The sequence below is a fragment of the Mandrillus leucophaeus genome, unplaced genomic scaffold, assembly GCF_000951045.1.
Source record: "Mandrillus leucophaeus isolate KB7577 unplaced genomic scaffold, Mleu.le_1.0 Scaffold572, whole genome shotgun sequence".
Lineage (NCBI taxonomy): Eukaryota > Metazoa > Chordata > Mammalia > Primates > Cercopithecidae > Mandrillus > Mandrillus leucophaeus.
This window is the reverse complement of record NW_012106164.1, coordinates 1,042,769-1,065,692: the sequence shown is the minus strand read 5'-3', so window position 1 is coordinate 1,065,692 and position 22,924 is coordinate 1,042,769. Positions and strand designations below refer to the sequence as shown.

The 22,924-nt window shown below is 52.2% G+C and overlaps 1 protein-coding gene across 2 annotated transcripts in view; it reads right to left on the bottom strand.

Moving 5' to 3' along the window:
* DFNB31 (deafness, autosomal recessive 31) overlaps positions 1–22,924 on the bottom strand; it is a 102,951-nt gene that overhangs the window by 8,277 nt on the left and 71,750 nt on the right. For both annotated transcript variants that reach the window (XM_011998492.1, XM_011998490.1), the window contains exons 4-7: positions 16,471–16,673; positions 15,232–15,268; positions 14,579–14,791; positions 13,571–13,780 (exon numbers count right to left, since the gene is read on the bottom strand). In XM_011998492.1, the coding sequence (XP_011853882.1) occupies positions 13,571–13,780; positions 14,579–14,791; positions 15,232–15,268; positions 16,471–16,487 (477 nt within the window). In that variant the 5' untranslated portion in view covers positions 16,488–16,673. The remainder of the gene's footprint in view (positions 1–13,570; positions 13,781–14,578; positions 14,792–15,231; positions 15,269–16,470; positions 16,674–22,924) is intronic.

Here is a 22,924-nt window from a genome sequence, read left to right as displayed (position 1 = left end):
TTGCACCTGCTGCTCTCTCTCTGCACCACACTGTGGTTCATTCCCTCACTTTGTTTACTTCCTCGGCGAGGCCCTCCCAGAGGGCCTCCCAGAGGAGCCCTGTCTAAAACAGCACTGCCCCACCGCCATCCCTGTCTATCCCCTGCTCCTGCTTTGGTTTTCTGTGTAACGCCTATCACCATCTGACTTTATACTCTTTGCATACTGTCTGTCTCTCCCAATAGGATATAAACTCTAAGAAGGGAGGATGTGCAACTACTTGGTCCTCACTCTCTCCTCAGTGTTCAGAACAGTGGCTGCTGGATAAATATTTACTAAGCAAACTGATGAATCCATGAATGAATGGCAGGATGAATGAATCAATCAATCACTCCAGCCATCATTGGAGGAGGCCAGAGCAGGCAGGGAATTGAGGGGGGTGGTGCAGCAGGTCATTGCGGTGAGCAGTAATGAATGTTTGAGTGAGTGTGAAGGCAGCAGGTGGGGACAGAAGGCACTCCTGACGCCACACCCCTAAGACAGAGAGAAGCCAGTCATGCCGCACAGATCCCTATCTCAACCCACGGGATGCTTGCTTGGGCCTTCCGGGTCAGATCCCTGCAAACTCAGAGCTCCTCATCTGGTCTCATGATGCCTCAGGGGCAGAGTCAGGCAGGGGCAATTGCCCCCACCTCCCCACAAAGTTGAGGCTTACATGCAAACCTTGGTCCTGACCTGTTAACTGCAGACTGCCCCACAGCAAGCTGCTGCTGACAGTTCCTGTGATGCAAGCACGGTGCGTGGTGGTTGGGGGGATTCTTTCAAAAGGAGGAGGCTGATCAGGCTGCTCTCTCACTCACTGATTAGTGACACTGGTTCTGGCTCTGCCACCTCTGAGGCTTCTTTGAGCTCACACCTAGTTCTGCTGCTTGCAGCTGAGTGATGGCGGGTAAATCCTTCCTCTGTAAAACAGGTTAACAGCAATACCTGCCTTATGCAGCAGATATGTTAACACTTACAAAGCACTCAGAATAGGGCCTGGCACAGTGTACGAGGCAGGTGACTGCTACATGCATCGGGAGATTGGGAGGCCTTGCAATCTGCCCCAGCAAGAGAATGAACTGCGAGACGTGTCCTGGCCCACATGACAACTAGGATGGAAAGGAACGGCAGCCGTCTCACACCACCTCCCTCCTCCAAGACCATAATGAGTCCAATGCTCCCTGGAAGGAGTCCAGCCAGGCGCGTTAAGGTGAACAGTGAGGCAGTGATTGCCATGCAATCACTTCCTCAGGCTCAACATTCATGGCCCTGGCATCAGCAGGAGGCACAGAGAGGGGTCAGAGCCTCAGAGGTATCTACAGCAAAGACAAGGGGAGCCTCTGCCGCCACACTCAGGTGGAGCCACTGCCCCCTGCCCCAGGAATTCGACCTGCAGCTGATCCTGGGGGAAGCCGGGTTGGGCTCAGATGACAGTAGGTGGTGGGACCAATGCCGTCGGATTCTGCCCTGCTCTGGCGCCTCAGGGACTTTGCACATTCAGCTGCGCAGGAAGCTCTTATCAGGCAGCCATGACTTTCCAGGGAAGCTCAGGGAGGGTATGACTTTTTCCCGGAAAGGGTATTAGAGAACTACAAAGGACCTGCTGTGTGCCAGGCCCCGTGCTGGGTGTTTTACTTGTATTACCTCGTTTGATCCTCCCAACGACCTTGTGAAGCAGGTACTAGAATTGTCCCTTGTCACATCGATTACTCCTAAAGTTCAGAGGGAAGTGACTTGTCCAAGGTTATCTGACCATTCTACAGAAGGTCAGGTTTATCTAACCTGGGTCTGGGTCACCCCAAAGCCCATGCTGCACTATCCCAACCCCAGAAATGGACAGGACCCTGATGTCATAGGAACCTGAGGCCCCCACGAGCAACCCTCTTGGAAATGAGAGAGAAGGCAGCCATAGCTGGCCCTGGCCTCAGCCTCATTCCCTGCTACTAACTGCATCCTGGGGGCATGGCAGGTGGAGATGGAGGGTTGGGAGGGTGAGGGGTAGACGAGGGATGAATATCCAGCCCTGTCGGGGAGGCCTGAAGTGGAGCAAATGGCAGACGGGCTGGAGCCCAGTCCTCGGAGCCCAGCCCTGCCAGACTCCATCTGCTGAATCCAGACGCTCAGGAGTCCCGAGTCCCCGAGCCATGTTCCTTACGCATCTGAAATAGCTGCAGACAGCCGGCTAAGAACCCGGGGGATGCGTCAGCAGAAACGCCTGCGGAACGGGCTTCCAGAGGAGGCTCAAGGTCAGAGCTCATGCAGGAGCTGGGCCTGTTTACTTTCGCCACCACCCACACACAATCACAGCCACCTGGGCCCCCTCCCCCCGCATCCACTGAGGCCAGAGCCTCAATGAGGGCCTAGACCTGGTGGCTCCATTAATCCTGCCAGATGCGACCCTTCACCCAGTCTACAGCTGAGGTGACTGAAGATCAGAGAGGGAAGGTCACCTGTGCAAGGTCACACAGTAAGGACGGGGCAGAAAGCTGAACTCTATTAAAAAGGCCTGACTCCATATCCCCGACAAAAACCTGCTTCCCATAAGAGCCAAGATGACCTACTGCCATTGTTCTTCCACCTCCTTCCTCAAACCTGTGGCAGTTCAGGAAATTCCCTTTTTTACAGAGAAAAGAACCCCTTATTTCCTGAGCTGGCCCAATCAGGGCCCAGATTCACAGACGTGTGGTCTGGGGGAACTGTAAGGGGATGAAATGAACAGAGGCGACCTTTGCAGTGTGGACTCGGGCCAGTAAGGCTCCCCTGCATGACGTCAAAGCCTGAGGCCACCTGGGCACCCCGGGGCCACCTCAGCAAAATGCAGCTTCTCCCTCTCAGCCCTTCTCCTCCCCTCAGCCCAATTCCGGGTTTCTAGGCCTCCTTCCCCTCATTACGATGGGAGGGCTCTTACATAAAGGTGCTATTTCCAGTTCGTTATTCATCATGCCTCTGCACTCTGATGTCAAGCCAACAGGCTCCCCCAACCTCCACCCCAAAATGCACCAGAGACCTGAGGCTGAGTGGTTCTTTCTTCATTCCATATGTAGGGAAACTGAGGCACTGAGTCACAAAGACCTCTGGATGGTCGCCAGTGGCGGCCTAGATTTTGCCTGAAGGCGTCGCTGACAGGAAGGGAGATAAAGGCAGAGGGAGAAAGAACTCAGAGAGATAATAACAGAAAAGAGAGAAAACAGAAGATTCAGCAGAAAAGGCAGAAGCGGAGAGCAACGGAGAGAAACTGAGGAAGCAAAGAAAAGAGCAAGACAAGGCCGGCGGCACGGCTGGAGCTGGGCTGGGAAGAGGAGCTTGTGACCCCAGGAAAGCCTACGGGGGTAGGGAGATGGAAGGATGGGGATGTGAGCCAGGGAGAGCCAGGAAGTCCTGGCATTGCTGGGGGGCAGCGGGGCTCCCCAGAGTGAAGGGGCAGGGGCCAGGGAGCCAGAGATTTGTGGGACAAGACCCTGGAAATGTCAGTCATGCAGGTGGTGACGGGGATCATTGGACCCGCAATCTCTCCAAGCACAGGGTAAGGGTGTAAGTCTGGGGGCTGAAGGGAAAGGTCAGAGGTGCGGAATGGGAAATGATCCTGAAAGCAGCTAACTGGGCCCCACACTGGCTGGTGTGGCTGAGATCACGGGAACAGCCTCAACACTGGGCCAGCCCTATGCTTTTCTACCAGCCTGTCTGTTCTGGCTATCATATTTGATCACCGAATCACAACAGTAGGGAGCTCTTTGGGAAGCTTCTGCATGAAGCCCTCCTGAGATGGGGCAGGAGTCACTGCCTCCTTGCAACGAGGCCTGTGCCCTGCTGAACAGACCAGGTTTCCTCCTGCTAAGCTGAAACCTGCTCCACACCTCCCTCCCTGTGGTCTTAGGAAAAGGACGTCAGTGGAAAGAGAAAGTGACCCAGAATCTCTAGAAGGTTAAGGCAAGCAGAGCCCTCAGGATAAGGCTGGAAATCAGGGCTCCCGGGAGGGAATGCAGGCACCTGAGAACTTGGCTTGGGGAACCATTACATCTTCATTTCCATTAACCTCTAACTGAAAGGCCCTGTTTCCTTTCATTGCTAACAGAGGAAGCAAAGCCTCAGAGGAACTGGCCATGGTCACCCACAGAGAGCACCGTTCTTTCACGTCACATTCCAGCTGCTGCAGATGTCGCAAATTCCCATTTATGCACCTCTTGGCTTCACAGTTACAGCAGTTACTGACCCACTGCTCGACCCTGTTATTGCTGTCCTAAAGTAGCACGTTTTACGATGTGTTTCATATTCTGAAAATTATATCAGGTATTTCCTCATATAATTTGTCATCCTATGTACTGTATGTTATTTTAAACATTTAAAGCTTTATTCTAAGAAGGGATCCCAGGACTTCACCAGCCTGCCAGAGGGGTCTATGGCACAGAAGTGAGGAAGACCCCAGTCCTAAGTCAGTGCTTTGTCCAAGTCCCCCTCTGATAGCTTGGAAAGTCCTCACTCAGAGGACAGCAGGGGCCAGCCCATGTTCAAACAGGCTCTGACCTCCACAGGCTTGGCTCTGTTCGGTGGAAAGAGCTTTCAGCAAACCCAAGTTGCCACAGGGGAAGGCAGGTGTTCCATAAACTGCTATAGAGACAGCAAAGCACTGGCTGGGAGGAATGGTCCTATTCAGGATCCAGGTAAAGCTGTGGCTGGCCCCAGAGACTTTAATGCCTCTGGGCAAACTGATGATTCTGGAAGGTGCAGGGGGCACATGCCGAGGCCTCCCTGGGATGGAGTGGGCTTTTCTACTCAAGGAGAAGACACCCACTATCCTCGCTGTGCCCTCTCTGGGCACTCAGCAGCTTCCTGGGGTGGGGGATAGGAGGTCATCTAGACAGGAGCAACAGCTTCTCCTGGTCACCCGAATCCACCCTGCACCTCTGGGCTCTCTCCATACAGAGGAGGCAGCTTTAAGAATGCAAACAGATGGCTGGGTGTGGTGGCTCATGCCTGTAATCCTAGCACTTTGAGAGGCCAAGACGGGAGGAACCCTTGAGGTCAGAGGCTTGAGACCAGCTTGGGCAACATAGTGAAACCCTCATCTCTACAAAAAAATGTAAAAATAAGCTGTGCATGGGAACATGTGCACCTGTAGCCTCAGCTACTTAGGAGGCTGAAATGGGAGGACCACGTAAGCCCAGGAGTTCAAGGCTGTAGTGAACTACCCCAACAGAGACCCTATTTCCTTAAAAAAAAAAAATGCAAACAGGATCACATCACATCCTTACTAAAGGTTCTCCACAGTGTCCCATGGTTTCAGGGTTAAACACAAACACCTCCTGCTCCTGACCCTTGCCCCTCTACCCCTCACTCCTGACACTCCAGCCCTACTGGTCTCCTATCATTCTTCTGAGTGGCCACGTGCCTACCTGCTCAGGGCCCTCCGACATGCCCGGCCAGCTCCTCAGCTGTCTCACCTCATCTATTGCCTGGCTGTAGCCAGCAACTTCAGATCTTAGCTTCAACCTCTCTCCCCCAGTACCCCAGACTGGTCAGGGCCCATGTATGTTCTCACACCACCCTTCAGCCCACTTTATCAGAGCGTGAGTTATGGAGATGATTTGAGTTGAGGTGGCCTCCTCCACTGGACCTGCTCAGCTTCAAGAGGGCAGGCTCAGCACCTGGCAGGCAGGAGATGCTCCACAAAGGCTGCTGCATAGATGAAGCAGTGGCTGAATGTATGAGTGAAGGGATAAATGGAGTTCCTCTCTCATTCTGCTCATGGATGGAGGAGGATTCTCTAAACCATCCAGGTTGGACCAAGGTCAGGATGCACGAGGAGAAATAAGGCCCTTTGACAATTTTCTACTTGTTTCTGAAAAAAAGCTGGCTTGACAGTGAGGGGGTCCCTGTAGCTGCAGGGGCCTGAGACAGGCCTGAGCTTCTCCCAGCTCACTGTGCTGCAGACAAGGAGGGAGGCACAGAGGCCACAGAAGGAGGCCAATGCAGTGAAGTGCTGACAGCAAAACCCACTGCCCCCGTTCGCCTTCTTTTTGGGGGACAAGAGAAGGGAAGAAGGACAGTAAGGCCTTCAGGGGCACGGATCCTGTCCCCAGCATCCTTGGGCAGGTGCTGGGAGCCTCCTTCCAGGCATATAACAGGGCTGGAGCAAAAACTCAAATCCAGGTGGAAAAAGCCTGAGGTCAAGTCCAGGGCAAATCCCAGCTGCTGCCTCCTGACCTCAAGGGCATTTGCTCCATGAGTACAAGGCTGGCCTTTACTTCTCCAATCCCCCTTTCTCTATAATGCTCTGCAGTGCCTGAAATGGTTTGGCTCTATATCCTCACCCAAATCTCATGTTGAATTGTAATCCCCAGTGTTGGGGGAGGAACCTGGTGGGAGGTGATTGGATCATGGGGGCGGATTTCCCTTTTGCTGTTCTCGTGATAGCGAGTGAGATCTCATGTGATCTGGTCGCTTAAAAGTGTGTAGGACTTCCCCCTTCTCTTCCTCCTCCTCCAGCCATGTTAGATGTGCCTGCTTCCCCTTCACTTTCCACCACGATTATAAGTTTCCCGAGGCCTCCTCAGCCATGCTTCCTGTACAGCCTATAGAACTGTGAGTCAATTAAACCCCTTTTCTTCATGAATTTCCCAGTCTCAGGTAGTTCTTACAGCACTGTGAGAACAGATTAATACAGGGCCCCTTTCCAACATTTGGAGTAGAAATAGAATGGCTGTCTACACTCCACACCCGCATATCCACTCCTGATCTCACTGAATCTTCACAACAACCCACAGACAGCTGGTCTTACCAGCCCACTGTACAGATGCAGAAGCGGAGGCCCCGAAGACACAGGTCACCTGCCCAAGGTGACAAAGCTACTAGTGTGGAGAGCAGAACCCACTAGTGGGATCCCAAAATCTGTGCAATTAAGCCCCTCCGCCACAGGTATGCTGGCACTAGATGAAGAATTCAAGAAATAACAGGCAGGCCTTTCTTCTTTCACTCTGCTCTCCCGGCCAGCATCTTTATGGGGGGAAATGATATTGTGTGAAGGCAGCAAAAAATGCTCAGGGCTGGCTCTCTATTAGACAAATGGAAAATCAACACAGTTTGTGAATGGGGGAAAGCTGGATCTGATTTCCTTTGATTGACTGTGTCTGCTTTGAGGGGAAATGGCTGCAGAATGAGCCACATTTAACCTGGGTTCAATAATCACACAGCGTGATCCGAGGAATTCAGGCTACATGGAAACTGGCTCCATTTGGGGCCAGTGTCTGGGGCATATCGGTCATCGATAGCCAGCCAGCTGATGTCACTTTGCCCATGTGAACACTAGAACAAACAACATTTTCCTACAATGTGGGAGGCGAATGTTTAGAAGGCCGCATGGTAGAAGATAATCCTGCAGGCGGCCGGGGAGTGTGTGGGTTCCTTCCAGTTTCTGCTCCACACTTACTGGGCCTCCATTTTGCACCAGCTCTCCCTGTTTACTGGGCAAGGGAAACCCATGAAGAGGTTAAAGCAATGTGACAAGTGACTTAGCGGAGGTATGAGAAGTGTGTGAGCTCCATGCAGGAAGGGATTTTGGCCATGTTATGTTTGGATTGTTGTCCACATTTGGGGGTTATTACTCAGCATTACTGCAGCAAAAGCTTACTCATTTGTGGTGTTGCAGACCACAGAGTGGCACTTAGTGGTGAATAAAGATGATTATTTCAAGCTCTTTCTCTCTCTTGAGGAATGCTGCAGTCCTTGTTCAAATACACACAGAAGAGGTGGGAACACAGAGCTGCCATTCCCTGCTGTGCCTCCCCCAAATATTTTCCAGCACCTCCTGATGCGGAGAAGACTCTCAGAATTGGAGGAGCCACGGGGGTCTGCCGTGGTTGTACAGATGGGGAGACTGAGGCCAAGAGTGAGTGAGGCCCTTTCTTGAGAGCACACTGCCTGGGAGAGACAGAGTGGAGTACAGGTGTGGGGGTCCAGACTCCTAGGATGGGTCCCAGTGCCCTGTGTGCTCTGCAGGAGGGCTTCCAGGTGGAGGAAGTTTCTGTCCTGTGGCCACATATGTAGCCAACATGGGTGTGCATGGCTAAGGGACTCCCACAGTCCCCACAGCCAGGAGGGGTGGTACCTCCATCGGGTCTGTAAACCACAGCAGCCACTCCTGAGGAGGAAAGGTGAACACAAGGCAGGGCCTCCAATCTGAGGCCTGCTGTGTGTGGGAGTGGGGAGAAGAGGGGTTCCCAGGAGACAACAGGGCAGGGGCTGACCCGGCTACAGGAGGAGTTGGTGCCTCCAGAACCCGTCATCACATCTTTAGCAACTCAGGCTGCATGACCTTCCCAGGCCCTTCTTGGCCCACAGACCTCTGGGTGTGGCTGGTTCCTGGGAATGAACCAGTTCACCTTGGTACAAAACCCGCTCTTACTTATTCTCAATAATCAGGGAGATCCTGTTAAATCGAAGTCAGACCACATCAGTTTCCTGCTCTTACCTGCCAAGGGCTCCCATCTCACTCAGAGTCAAAGTCAAAGCCCTCAGCACGTCTGCCCCTGTACTCCCTCTGCTCTGGCCTTATTGGCCACCTGCAATTCTCTGACACTCCAGGCATACTCTTACCTCAGGGCCTTTGCACATGCAGCTGCTTCTGTTGGAAATGCTCTTCTCCCAGATGTGGGCATGGCTCTCTCCCTCACCACCTGCACGTCTTGACTCAAGGGTCACTCCTTAACCACCCCACCCCTCTCCAGTCCCCCTTACCTGCTTTATTTTTCTCTCTAGCACTTGTCATCATTTAGCTTACTGTGTATTTCAGTTATCTATATCCTTTGTATTGCCTGGCATTCCGGCTCTCTGCTCAACTCCATTGTGGAAAGGATTTCTTTGGTGTTCACCACTGTAACCCCAGCACCTCAAACTGTACATAGCACACAGCAAGTGCTCAATATTTGTTAACAGAAAGGAAGGACAAGGAGGAGGAAGGGAGGAGAGAGGCAGACAGATGACGAGATGATGCTTAACAGGGAGTTGGTGAGATCCTTCAGGGAAGAATCACAGCCAGATGGCAGGGATAACAACAGAGCTCAGAGTCGAGCAGGCCTGGGTTCAAATTCAGGCTCCATCACTCACTAGCTGTGCAACCTTGGGCAAGTTGCTTCTCCTCTCTGAGCTTTGGTTTTCTTTGTAAAATGGGGATCACAGCAGTACTCACAACTCCTAGCTCCTGGGATAGTCAAAGAAGATATGAATGGAAAGCACTACCACAGTACCATAAAGAACACCCAAAAATCTCAGCTACTATTGTTATTTATAAAGGCCCAAACTATGGGCTCGGGTCTGTGTGAGTACTAGGGATAGGGACTCAATGGTAACCGCACATGCGGTTGCTGCCCTTAAGAGTCAGCAGTCACAGTGGGTAACTGGGAAACCCGTACAGGTTTTTATTTGTTTGTTTGTTTGTTTTTCTGAGACGGAGTCTTGCTCAGTTGCCCAGGCTGGAGTGTAGTGGCGCGATCTCGGCTCACTGCAAGCTCCGCCTCCCAGCTTCACGCCATTCTCCTGCCTCAGCCTCCCAAGTAGCTGGGACTACGGGCGCCCGCCACCATGCCTGGCTAACTTTTTTTTGTATTTTTAGTAGAGACGGGGTTTCACCATGTTAGCCAGGATAGTCTTGATCTCCTGACCTCGTGATCCACCCACCTCAGCCTCCCAAAGGGCTGGGATTACAGGCATGAGCCACCGCGCCCGGCCCTGTACAGGCTTTTATAATAGGACATAATGAGGCAAGAGCTGTGACCAAAGGAAGCCCCGGGGCAAGAGGAGTCTTGGCCTGAAAGTCGCTCCCCTTGGGAGGATCAGGGAAGTCTTCTTGGAAGAGGTAGCTTCTGAGCTGAGGGCTGAAGCACACATAGGAGACAGTCAGGTCATATGAAGTGGGGAGAAGAACATTCCAGACAGAAAGAATGTGGCATATGCAAAGGCCAAGGGGGTCTCTCAACATCATGGCACAGAAATTACCATCCTCATTTTACAGATCCTAAAACTGAGCTCAGAGAGGTGAAACCACTTCCTGAGGTCTCACAGCAAGAAAGTGGCAGGGCTGGGATTTGAATGGAGGGGATTCTCACTCCAGAGCCCAGGAAACCTGATGAATTGGTGACCTGGAAATACAGTCAGCACCAGTAAGAATCCCTGGTCCCCACCAGGACTGGGTGCAGACATACGGGGGTGGCAGAAAAGGCCACAGCCTCCTACCCCGGCCCCTGGCTAAGGGACTCCCACAGTCCCCACTGGCAGGAAGGACGGTACCTCCATCAGGTCTATAAGCCACAGCAGCCGCTCCTGGGGAGAAAGGATGAGCAAAAGGCAAAAAGAAAAGATACATCAAATAAATATTAGGGAATGGGTGGGTGCAGCAACAACAACAACCCCTTCCCCAAACACACATGAGCACACACACATGCAAAATCCACACATTCTCCAAACCCCTTTTCTATTTACCTTGAACGCTTTGGGGAGGAATACAAGAGAGAGGGGAGGGAAAGACCCCGCCGCCATGACCGGCACCCCTTCATTCTGCCTGCCTCCTTGAAGGAAACAGGGGAGACGCCACTGTTCTGAAGAAATGACATTTGTCCCTGCTAAAGGGCCTTCAGGAGACAGTCATTTACTTTGGGACGGGGCTGGGATCCCTATTCCCAGACAGAAAGACAAGCTCAGAGAAGGGAAGTGAACTGTGTGAGGTCACACCTGCTAATGAAAGGCGGAGCTTCAAGGAGGGCCCTGTTTGGAAGCCTCTGTTGGAGAAGGCCTGGACTTCAGGGAGGCCCAAGCCCTGTGACGTCAGAGAAGATGAATCTGTGGAAGGCAGCTCTGGGCTGCGCATGTGGAGGGTACCTGGGTAGGATGAAGGTCAGAGGGGCAGTGGCAGTCCCTCAGCCTCGCACCTTCCAGAGCCTCCACGGGTCCCCAAGGCCCTGGGTACCATCTCCAGGTAGTCTTCCCCAGCCAGGTGGGGCTGGGTCCGAAAGAACCGAGGCTGCACCTGCCCTCGGGGTGTGCCCAGCACTTCTGGGATGCTGGTGCTAGCAGGTTGCTCACCCTGGACCCATGGGCATCCTCTCATTTAATCCTCTCAACAAGCTGGGGGAAGTAGTATCACTGCCCCTCTGCAAAAGAGGAAACCAAGGCACTGCGAGCTCGTGCCCTTTCCACGCTGCTTTTCCTGCTTGCACAGTTTTCTCTTTGAATCACCTCCAGGAGCTCATCCTGGTCTAGGTGAGTCCTGATCCTGACATGCATGTGCCACGTGGTGGGCCACGGACTTTCACAGTCACAAATTCTGAGTCGTTCCCACCTCAGAAACTTGGGGAAAACCTTCAGGACCACCCTTTTCATCTGTCCCGAAAAACTCTCTGTATAAAACCATCCTATGGCCTTTCTGAGGTCTGCCTTCCCCAGGGCGCCCCAACTTGCAGTGAGAGCCCTCCTGGCAGAGCACAGCTGGGATCTGGACTGGCCCCAGATGGTGCTTCTCAGGTAGGGGAGAGCTCCCAGAGCTGGGACAAGGTCACTGTGGGCCAGTGCCGAGCTGGGGGCTCCTGACCCCTGCCTAGAGCCCTTGCCAGGCAAGATAGTCACCCGACTCCTGGCACTCCAGCCTGATTTGCCCTCAGGGCTTCGGGCTGCTGTAGTCAGAACCGGCAAGGACCCCAGGCCATTTTATCCGTGCAGAAACTGAAGACCAGAGAGGCTGGGGCTCAAACCTAGACCTCTTGCCTCCCAGACCGAAACACATCCCACCCCACTCATTGGATATTTCATCTCTGATTCTAAACGGACCATTGCAGAAGCACAGTCTGCAGTTTCCCAGGTTTCAGAGCAGTGGCTCATGGCTGCTGAGGCCTGAACATTATCAAGGCCAATCTCAGTGGAGCCCATCTTAGACAGAAACAGTCATCAGGCTAAGGACCTGCATCCTTAAACCAGATCCTCACCCAAATGCCATATCAAAGTATGTGCTCAGAGCCTGGGGTGAAGGACAGCCTCTACCCTGCCCCAGAAGTGATCTGCTTGTCCCAGAACATGAAACTGCCGCTGCTGCAGCCATGTCCAGCCCCAGAGGAATGCAGGGCAACTTGTGGGGATATCCCAGGAAGGAAACGAGCACCCTTGGAAATGATGGCAACTCAGGATGGGAAGGATAGAGGTAAAAGAGTATAAAAGAATCACCTTCAGAAACCTAGAACCCCAGGGCTAAAGAAAAGTCACACTAGGAGTTCGAGTTTGCAAAAGAGAGGGGTGCATGCTCCCGGGCCATTTCCTGGTGGCTGCAAGCTCATCCTCACTCATTAACCACCTGTGTCTGAAACCATGGCCACCACTGCACGCTTCTGAGCTTCTACTCTCCCATTTAACAAGACAGCTAACACTGTATCTGCCTCCAGTCTGAGATTCCTCCAGAAAGAGCTCTCAGTTCAGCATCTGGGAGCAACTGCCTGCTTAAGAAACATTACTCTCCCCACTCCCTTTCCATAGAAGAGTGGTGATGAATGACCTCAAGGTGAGAAACAAGAGCACAGAGGAGAGTATGGGGTCAAGCCAGCTCTCCTGACCTCCAGCCCCGACTCTTCCACTGCATGGACCTCATAACCAGTTGTTTCCCAAGACAGGTAACAAGGCATATCCTCCTGCCCCTTCCTTGCAAAGGCCTCCTGGGATTCATTTGCCTCCAGGTATCCAGGGGGGCAGAACCATACCCTGAGATGGCCAGATGCTTTGCTAGGGGGCTGGTGAGTCTACAAGAAAGTCACACTGGGGCCAGGCACAGTGGCTCACACCTGTAATCCCAGCACTTTCGGAGGCCGAGGTGGGCGGATCTCCTGTTGTCAGCAGTTCGAGACCAGCCTGGCCAACATGGCAAAACCCCGTCTCTACCAAAAAATACAAAAATTAGCTGGTCGTGGTGGTAGGCACCTGTAATCCCAGCTACTCAAGAGGCTGAAGCAGGAGAATTGCTTGACCTTGGGAGGTGGAGGTTGCAGTGAGCTGAGATTGCGCCCCTGCACTCCAGCCTATGTGACAGAGCAAGACGCCATCTCAGAAAAAAAAAAAAAAAAGTAAAGCTGGGCTTGGGCTCCAGAGACAAAAGGGTGGCCTCTTGAGGAAAATAAAAATCACAGTCCAAGTTACCACGCCCACTACCATCTACTGAGTGCCCAGCGGGAGTGGGCACCATGCCAGAGGCATTCCCAAGGATTATAATGATCTTTTTCTATTTGCCTAATTACCTACTTTTTTTTTTCACCTTTCTTCCCCAGCTTCCCAGACTGCCAGCCCCAGGAGGCAGGGCCACATCTCTCCTGTTCACCTGTTGTCCCCGAGAGCCCATGCCTGGCATGCAGTAGACATTCAACAACTATTAGGTTTTTACAGATGAAGAAACTGAGGCTCAGAGAGGCAAGGCACACAGCTGGTAAGTGGTGGTGCTGGGATTTGAACTCGAGCTGGTCTCACTCCAAAGCCAGCATCTTAACTCTGCCCTGGCTACTAAGCCAGGATCAAGGCAGGGGAAGCTCACCCTGGCCGAGCTGACGGTGGTGGAGGTGCCGTGGCTGCCTGTGGATGAACCCGTGTCACTGTAGGAGACCATGGAGTAGGTGTCCCCAGCCCCAGGGCCTGGGGGCTGCCGCGCCTTCATGGACTCAATCTCACGCCTCAGCACCAGGTGGTCGAAGCGTTCTAGGTCTTGCGGGGAAATGGTGCCTCTCACCTCAGAGAGGAGTGAGAACTGGAGGCAGGGACAAAAGGGGCACTCAGCAGGGAGCGCTACCAGAAGGCGGAACAGGGGTCCTGCTACCCCCAAAGGACTGGCATGCAAACGTGACCCTGCCTCCCCTCCTTAACTGTCCGGCTCCCCAGTGCTCTCAAGAGAAAGGCCAAACACTGTCACCTGGACACCGGGCCTAACATCATCTGACTCCTGCTTCCCTGTCACCTTCTCGGCAAGCACACGTGGCTGTGACTCCCTGGACACACTATAACATTTCAAGCCACGAAGCCTCTGGCTGTCCGTCCCTTCCACCCAGAATACCCTTTCCAATACTCGTCTCCAAATCCTATTTCCTCTGTTAAGTCTTCCGAAACATAACCCCTCCCAGTGGATTTCACCACCTCTTCCTTTGTACGGTTTCTGGACCTCAAACAGCTTGGAGCAGCGTTCTCAAAGCTGGTGGCACAGCACAGTCACCTGGAGGGCTTGTGAAGATGACTGACGGCTGGCTCCCATCCCCAGATATGAGGTGTTAACCAGCCTAGGATGGGGCCCGAGCATCGCTTTTAAGAGCAATCCAGGTGATTCTATGCACTCAGCGTTGGAAGCCACTGCGACAGGGCCCCAATCACAGGGTGCTTTAAATGTCTGTTTCCCCCAGGAGTCTGTGAGCTTCCCAGGGGTGGGAGTCTGCCTCAGTCCCAGGTCTCTGCCCAGGCCTGACCCCTTGTAGGTTCTCAGCAAAGGAGCGGGGGCAGGGCAGGATGCAGAGCCCCAGAAACGCTGAAGCCAGTTGGGAGGCACAGTGCGGGTCACCTTGGCATGGGTGTTGAGCAGCTCGAACAGGGCCATGACGAGGGCCTCCACGGAGACGCTGCCGCCACGGTACTCATCCAGGTAGTAGGCCATGGTGGCGCGCTCCTGCTCGTTCAGCAGGTGCCGAGCCTGCTCCTCCAGCAGCACGCGTGTCTGGTTCCCCAGGCTGCTCAGGGTCACCTGGGAGCCGGCTGGGCCCTTGTAAAATCCTGGCTGCAAAACAGAAAGACAGAAGCCCAGGAATTCTGAGCTGCTGTAGAGCTGAGTGGCCATGCCACTCCCCCTCTGCCCTTCCATCCCATCTAAGTGTGGTGTCTCATTTGTTACTCTCGCTCATAACCCCCAGTACCTTGCCTTGATAGTACTATCTTTCTTAATTAGAATTTGTTTTGTCTTTACACCTCCTTCGCTGAGTATAACCTGCATGAGGGCAGGGACCTGGTCTGCTCTGTTCACTGCCATCAACCCTGGTGCCAGGGTGGTGCCCAGAACCTAGCAGTCAGTCATAGATAAGTGGGATGGGGGGTGGGCAGATAAGGGGCTGCCCAGTCAGAATGAGGAAGTGTAAGCCATTCGGTACCCTCTGGCTGGCCAGACCTCCTCACTCAGGGAGCTGTGAGGAAGCAGAGGATACCCCTTAGAGGATGCCCTACCTTGTTTATTCCTTCTGTTGTGAGATCGCCAAGAAACCTGTGGGGAAAGACACACGTCTCCAGTTGTGCATCTGAGCAGATCAAATGGGCATGGGCAAGGGACAGGGTGACTCGGGGCAGGAAGAGCAAAGCTTCGAGAGAACCATACATCATGGCCACCACCCGCTGCCAGTTCAGTCTGGGCGCTACTCAGGGGTAAATGAAACTCCGGACAGACTGGCAGCTTCCAGTCTCCCAATCAGCAGTGTGGACGGCACCTCCAAAACCACCCAGGGTGGGCTCTTGAGTCGTTGCCAACCCCGCAGGACTAGGCAGGTAACACAAGGAGTGGAGGGAAGAAATAGTGATTGACTGGCAACCTCAGGGTCAGGCCAACCCTCAGGAGCTTAGGGGCCAGTGAACTGGAGATCCCAGATGCAACTCACAGGTGCGGCTCAGCTCCAGCCCATGTGGGCTCAGGCTGCCAGACTTCCTGATTTTAAGAAGCATCCAGAAATCCAGTTTTTAAAAATAGAAAACCTGGTGTCTTTATAAATGTTGGCAGGTAACTTTAAAAATGTTTAATACTAATCAGGTGAAAGGAAGGGAAGGGGGAGACACACACACACAGAGATACACATACACACACACACCCACACACACACACACACAGAGAGAGAGAGAGAGAGAGAGAGAGAGAGAGATGATCTGTGGTGTATTTGGCCAGGGGGCCACCGGGCTAAGATTTCTGATGAAGATCAAAAGGTGGCACATTACATTGCTGGCAACTATGCAGACACCTGGCAACTGGATCTTCGTTTATGACTTTAAGACCCTCTCACCCAGATTTGTTCATAGGATCCAGCCTGGTGGCCTCTGGCCAAATACACCCCAAAGCATCTCTCTCTTTCCCTCTCCCTCCCTCTCTTTCACCTGCACAGATAGATATGGGATGAGGGCAGGGTTATGGTCCCCACTTTTTAGATGAAGCAATTAAGGTCTGAAGAATGAGTTAAGTAATTTGCCTGGGGACAAATAAAGAATGAGACAATTGGATGTGTATTTCAGCTTTCCGTGGGGAAACTGAGGCCAAGAGAGGAGAGGGATGTGCCCAGGTCATGTCCTGCCAGTGGAGGGCCCTGGTGTGGGGACTGCAGGCTGAGAGGAGAGCCAGGGCGGTGGAGGGATGGGAAGTGGCTATCACTGGCTTTCAGAAATGGCCCTGGGGTCTGGAGATCGGAGCGAGCAGAGTGGCCAGACCCTGCCGAGTTTGCCATGGTCTCCCCGATCCGGGAACTGGCGATCCACTTGGTCTCGTCCACAGTGGTGCGGGCGTGGGGCAGCCTCCCGACGTCCTTCACTGTCAGGATGAGGTGCCGAGATGACTTAAGCAGCCTGACCGCCTCGTCGTGTAGGATGTTGAGAAAGCTCCGCCCATTCACTTCCAGAATCTGGTCCCCAACCTGCCAAGACCACCACACAACACAGTCACCTGGGCTGTTTGCAGGATTCACGCTAGGGACTTCACAGCCCAGATCCCAGTTCTCCTCTGGGCCAGCCTGCCAAGGAGGTCATCCAGGATCAGAGAGGATGTGTGGATGCCTGAGGGTCACACAGCGAGTCAACAGCAGTGCTGGCCTTCTGATCCTGACCCAGAGTCCATGCTCTTGTCATTAAAAGGGGGCACATCCCCATGACTCAGCAATGGCTTTGAGGGGTGGGTGGGTCTACGATGACATTCCCAAGGGTCCCCTTACTAGAAACAACAGTCATCTCAGGGCCAAGGTGGGGGTGAAGCTGGGGTAGGATGAGGCAAGCCATGAAGGCGGACATCCGTAATTTTCCTCCTACATTTTTACATTGTTGAGGTTTTTACCTCAACCACGCATTCTTACATTACCTTAAAATGTAAACAACACTTAAATCTACTAAAAAAAATAGCAATAAATGAGAAAACTAGCTTTCTGTTAAAGCAGTACATATGGCTTAGATTCTTACAAGGAGCAGCTTTACTTTGTAATTAAAAAAAATATTTCTGGCAGGTACAGTGGCTCATGCCTGTAATCCCAGAGCTTTGGAAGAATGAGGTGGGAGGACTGCTTAAGCCCAGTAGTTGCAGACCAGCCTGGGCAATAGTGAGACTATTTTTATTATTAAAACTAATAATAATAGCGAGGCACAGTGGTGTGTGCCTGTAGTCCTTAGCTACTCGGGAGTCTGAGGCAGGAGGATCGCTTGAGTCCAGGAGTTCGAGGCTGCTGTGAACTCCGATTGCACCACTATACTCCAGCCTGGACAACTGAGCAAGATCCTCTCTCTTAAAAAAATTACTTTTAATGAAGGAATTTAAAAATAGAGGCAAAAATAAAACTAACCTTCCAATAAAAACAAATATGTCACAAAAATAGAAGGGGCTGAAAGGGAAGATGCTGCAGGGTATGATGGGACCGCACCTTTAAACTCGGGGTTCCTTTCACAAATGGGTCAACTGACGTCCAAGGATGGGAAAGGGCTGCCCAGGGTCATGTGCTACTGAGGCCTTGAAGGGCAGCCTCATAATGCTGGTTATTCTTGGCTGTTTTTCCTTCTCCCCAGTTTCCTGGCCTGCTGAGAGCACATAATCAACTCCCCTAGGTTTACCCAGCATTTTTCAAAGATTTGGAAAAGGTAAGACAAATGCGAGCTTAGGAGAAAAGAAGACGGGATGACAAAGCTGAGAATCAAAACCCTGCTCCCCAGTTCCCTGCCTTTTCTTGAATGCCTCACCCCAGTTGGGAGTTTCCAGTATAGAAAGTGGTTACAAAGACAGACTTGACCTCTCCCCTCTGCACCGACTTTGACATGCTCAGGGGAGGCTTGCTGCCTCTGCCTCCATGACCCTAACAGAGTGGGGTCTGTGCTGCATTTCAAGCATTCACTACCATTTACTGCAATGCCTACTGTGCGCTGGGATGCTTGCACTGAGCAGGATAACCTGCTCCTGTTCCATTTAGCTCACGATCAAGGGTGAGCTCAGCTTTGTGTGATGACTGAATTTCCCCTCAGCCTCTCCACACTGTCTCCCCAGGGCCCAGCACACAGTAGGAATTCAATTAAAAAGATCATCAGATGAGGCCGGGCATTGCGGCTCATGCCTGTAATTCCAGCACTTTGGGAGGCTGAGGTGGGCAGATCACTTGAAGTCAGGAGTTCGAGACCAGCCTGGCCAATATGGCAAAACGCCGTCTCTACTAAAAGTACAATAATTAGCCCAGCGAGGTGGTGCGCCTGTAGTCCCAGCTGCTCCAGAGGCTGAGGCGGGAGGATCGCTTGAACCTCGGAGGCTGAGACTGCAGTGAGCCGACATTGTGCCACTGCACTTCAGCCTGGCTGGGTGACAGAGCAAGACTCTGTCTTAAAAAAAAAAAAATCAGATTAATAGAAAGACACGCATTTCCATCCGTTCCAACTCTAGGACCATCTCTGCTGCAGCTCAGAGATGTACATTACACCAGCCTTCTTTGTCTCTTTATGTGTTTTCTCCTTATCGCCAACATCCTATACAGTAGGTATCATGGCTCTCCATTTCACTAGAGAGGAAACCGAAGCTCAGAAAGGTTAAGCACATAGTTTGTGGTCACAGTGCTACTGAAAAGGAGTGCTGATTTGCACACCCAGCTCAGGCCAGTCCCAAGGCCCCTCTGCTTTCTACTACTGGGCTGCTGCCCGGAGCGCTGTTTGGGGACCATGTGATATCGCTTCAAATCCAGCGTGTCCAAAGCTACTGCGCTGTCATCCTTTCCCTGCCTGTAGCAGCCAGATCTGAAAACTTCATCCCATCATCAACTCCGCCTTTACCCCCCTGAGCAGATCCTTCAGCAAAACCCGTCCTCTACCCCCATCAGCCCCCTGACCTGGGTTCCTACCTGCTCCCTCCCACGTTCCCGAGCTGGCATCCTCCTCACTGTGCATTTACATCTAAACTGGCCACAGACATAGTACCAGATTAATTTCCTTTTTTTTTTTTCTTGGAGACTGAGTCTCCCTCTGTTGCCAGGCTGGAGTGCAGTGGCGCAATCTCGGCTCACTGCAACCTCCATCTCCTGGGTTCAAGCAATTCTCCTGCCTCAGCTTCCTGAGTAGCTGGGACTACAGGCGCACACCACCACGTCCAGCTAACTTTTTGTATTTTAGCAGAGACGGGGTTTTGCCATGTTGCCCAGACTGGTCTCAAACTCCTGAGCTCAGGTGATCCACCTGGTTTGGCCTCCCAAAGTGCTGGGATTACAGGCGTGAGCCACCGCACCCCACCAGTGTCAGATTAATTTCACCAACTTTTTGTTTTGATGACATCTCTCCCTGCTTAAACACCTCCCATGACCCCTCACAATCTAGGAGGAAGCAAAGCAAAGCACTATGATTAAGGGTTTCAAAGACAATCAGACCTGGGTTCAAATCCTAACTCTACCACAAGGCCCCACAAAACCCACAATAGCTTTTGTGCCTCACTTTCATTGGGAGTAAAAAGGGAGTCCTAGCCCAGGATTGTCCTTCTCCAAATATCTATAGTCAGCAGCATCTCAATGCCACATGCTTTCACAATGTCCCCAGCAATATCTGCAATTCTTTCTCCCTTTCTATGTCTCTAAGCTCCCTGGTTGAGAAGCCAGGGCCCTTGAGAACTTAGGCAACCCCGGTTGGTCTCCCCACAAAGAGCTTGAGACAAGACCCAACACCTGGCTCAGGGCTTGGTACCCAGCAAGCACTCAGTCAGTGCTTATGCATGCAGGTGTGGATACTCCCCATCCCCATCTCACCTCTGCAGCTCCCTCCTCCCCTCTCTCTCCCAGCTGGCTTTCTCTGATGCTAAGAGGCAGAGCTGTGCAGCTCTCCCAGGTACTCAGGCCTCACTGAGAGTGAGGAGAAACTCGTTCCTGCTGGGCTCGCTGGCACCCAACTTGCTAAACCACCTCCCCATGAGGCAGCTCCACCTCTCATCTCTGCCGGGCAGGAATCTTCTCCACTTCCACCTGCTGCTCTGAGCTGGAGCTGGCTGCACTCTTCATCGCGGAAGTGCTTTGTTTCCTTAAGTATCCCGGTCAATAGCTTTCGCTTTCATTGTGCTAAGGGAATCAATTTTAATCTTTCCTTTAACATACTTTATTTCATCCCTGCAGTTTAATTAAAGGAACTGGCATCCAAGAGACCAGCTATGTAAGGGCATCCTTCTGTATGTAAGCCTCTTCCTATGGGTCCAGGCCAGGAGGGCAGTGAGGGGAGGGGACAACTCAATTCCATGAGCATCGACCTGGCCTTCTATGAGGCTGGGGGAAGATTGCTGGATAAAATATAGCATGCCCAGTTAAACTTGAATTTCAGATAAACAAATGCTTTAAAAATATATGTATGTCCCAAGTATTGCATAGGGCATATATATACTGAAAACATTTTATTCATTGTTTATCTGCACTCGAATTTAAATGATCATCCTGTATTTTTATTACTGAAAATCTAGCCACCCTGGGGTGAAGTTATCAGTCACCTCTGGGGCCTGTGGCTTTTGAGGGGGCTGATTTAGTGTTGTGGCTTCCAAACTTAGGTCACTTCCCTCACCCTGAGCCTGGCACCTGGCACTTATGTAACCTGAGTCCCGGGAATTACCCAGCATCCCACTTACTTCAGCCTCATCCTAGGTGTTAATAAGCGTGAAATCCCAGGTTGGCTGTGCTAGTCATATTGTCCTCATGCCCGTTAAGTAAATACCTCCCTACCAGATTTGAAGAGGCAGCACGGATTCCTGTGCAATCCGGCTAGGGAACGGCTGTGAAATGGGAGTCACACTTGGGAAACCCTGATGTACTGGGGCATGTAAGCCCATCTTCCCAATCTCTTTTCAATCCTCTCCTGTTTCTTCTTCCTCCAGAGCCTGTGTTCAAATCAAAGTGCTAGGTGGGACCGGCTTCAGGGTCTCCACAGGGCCCTCCGCAGCATCTGAGTTGGTTTTGAGTGGCTCCCATTTCTCTGTGTCCAGCTCGCTCCCTTTTCCTCTACTTGTTGGAAAGCTTCCCCAGGTCTAGGAGCCCTGTCAGAAGAGCAGTCTACATGCTCACTGTGATGTAGAGTCCACAAACCATTTTCAACCAAGTCTGGTGTCTTCCCTGCTGCTAGTGTCCTAGTGTCACCCATGTGGCCAGTGGAGTGTGAAGTCCCATCCCTACACTGCAGCCTCTAGTTTTAAAGCCAGGCAACCATGACATAGCAGCTGAGTGGTCCCACACAGCTCTCAAGTACAACCTGAGTCTCAGTTTTGTCATCTGTAAGATGGGCATGATACTACCACCAGTTCCCAGGTAGCTGTGAGAATCAAATGGGACCACCCTGCAGAGAGCCTGAGACACGTGAGGCTCTCCATGGCTTCTCATGCGCTTCTCTTCCAAATGGAGGAGACAGGTTCAGAAATGTTGAGCAACTTGCTCAAGGTCACTGGTCGTACTGGAAGTAAACAAATGAACCAGCCTTTGAGCCCAATCTTCTCATCTTCTTCCTACCACCCTATGCCACCTTCATCCCAGCACAGCACTGGCGTGTGGGAGATACTTAGGAAACGGTGAACAGATGGGGGAACCTGGCCTTCCTCCTCTCTTGGTCTCACTTCTGTTTGCTTCCCCTTTCCCTTTGGTTGGTGTGATGTGATTTTGGAGGCAGCATGTTTAAAGATCTTACTCTCACTCTTTCCCAAAGAAAACTAAGAGCTCTGTTTGTTTGTTCATTGCAATGTGGCTTTTTCCTACCCAGCGAAGCCAACTCAGAGTTGGACAGCACAGGAAAATAAAACAGAAAATAGAGGCAAAGATGCTGTATCCATCGGGGCCTTCCAAGGCGTCTCTTATAGATGCAGAGACCGAGGCCCAGAAAGGACAGGGACATGTCTAGGGCCACAAAACTAGGCAATAGCAAAGCCCAGACCCTGGGACAAACCGTGGAAACACTCACATCCCTCCACCAGAGCTCACTGGGACAGGACGTGCTGGGGATAGGAGAGACAGGTGCCAAGTGTGATCGAGTGTCTAATATTGCTCAGCTTGCTTGCAGGGCACTGATGAGGAGGACACGGAAGGATAAACGAATAAAGGCAGCTTTATTTCATTTGTCACCATGGGCATCCTATTTGTCACCACTGATGGAGGAGCGAAGGGTGGACCACGGAATGCCCTTCATTTTAAGGCAGAGGAAAGACTCCTCCATCATCCACAGCCCACTGAGCGACTGGCTCATGTTCAGACGCTCTGAGAAGAGCACGGTGGGGCTTCGATAAGGACAGGATACTGATTTCCCTGAAATTGGCCAACCACCAGGAAGCAGAGAATTCACTTCCCTTAGGTCTGGGGCAGGCGCAGGAGCCCCCAGGAGGAGAGGAGGCCCTTGGAACAGCAGAAACACTCAGTAGACCTCGCTGGGTTAACAGTCCCCTCTTAGTCTCTAAGAGACCTGAGGAAAATAATTTCATTGTTCTAAGCCTTCCTTCCCAAAATGGGAACAAGACCACTAACAGCTAGTGTGTTGCGCAAAGTACGCCAGTGGCCATCTGGTGTGTGTTTCTGAGCACAGACCCAGGAGTCTCTGACTAATTCTACACTCTGCCACTTACTCACTGTGTGACCTTGGGTAATTGACTTCACTTCTCTGTGCCTCAGTTACCTCCTCTGGAAAATGGAGATAACATCAGTACCTGGTT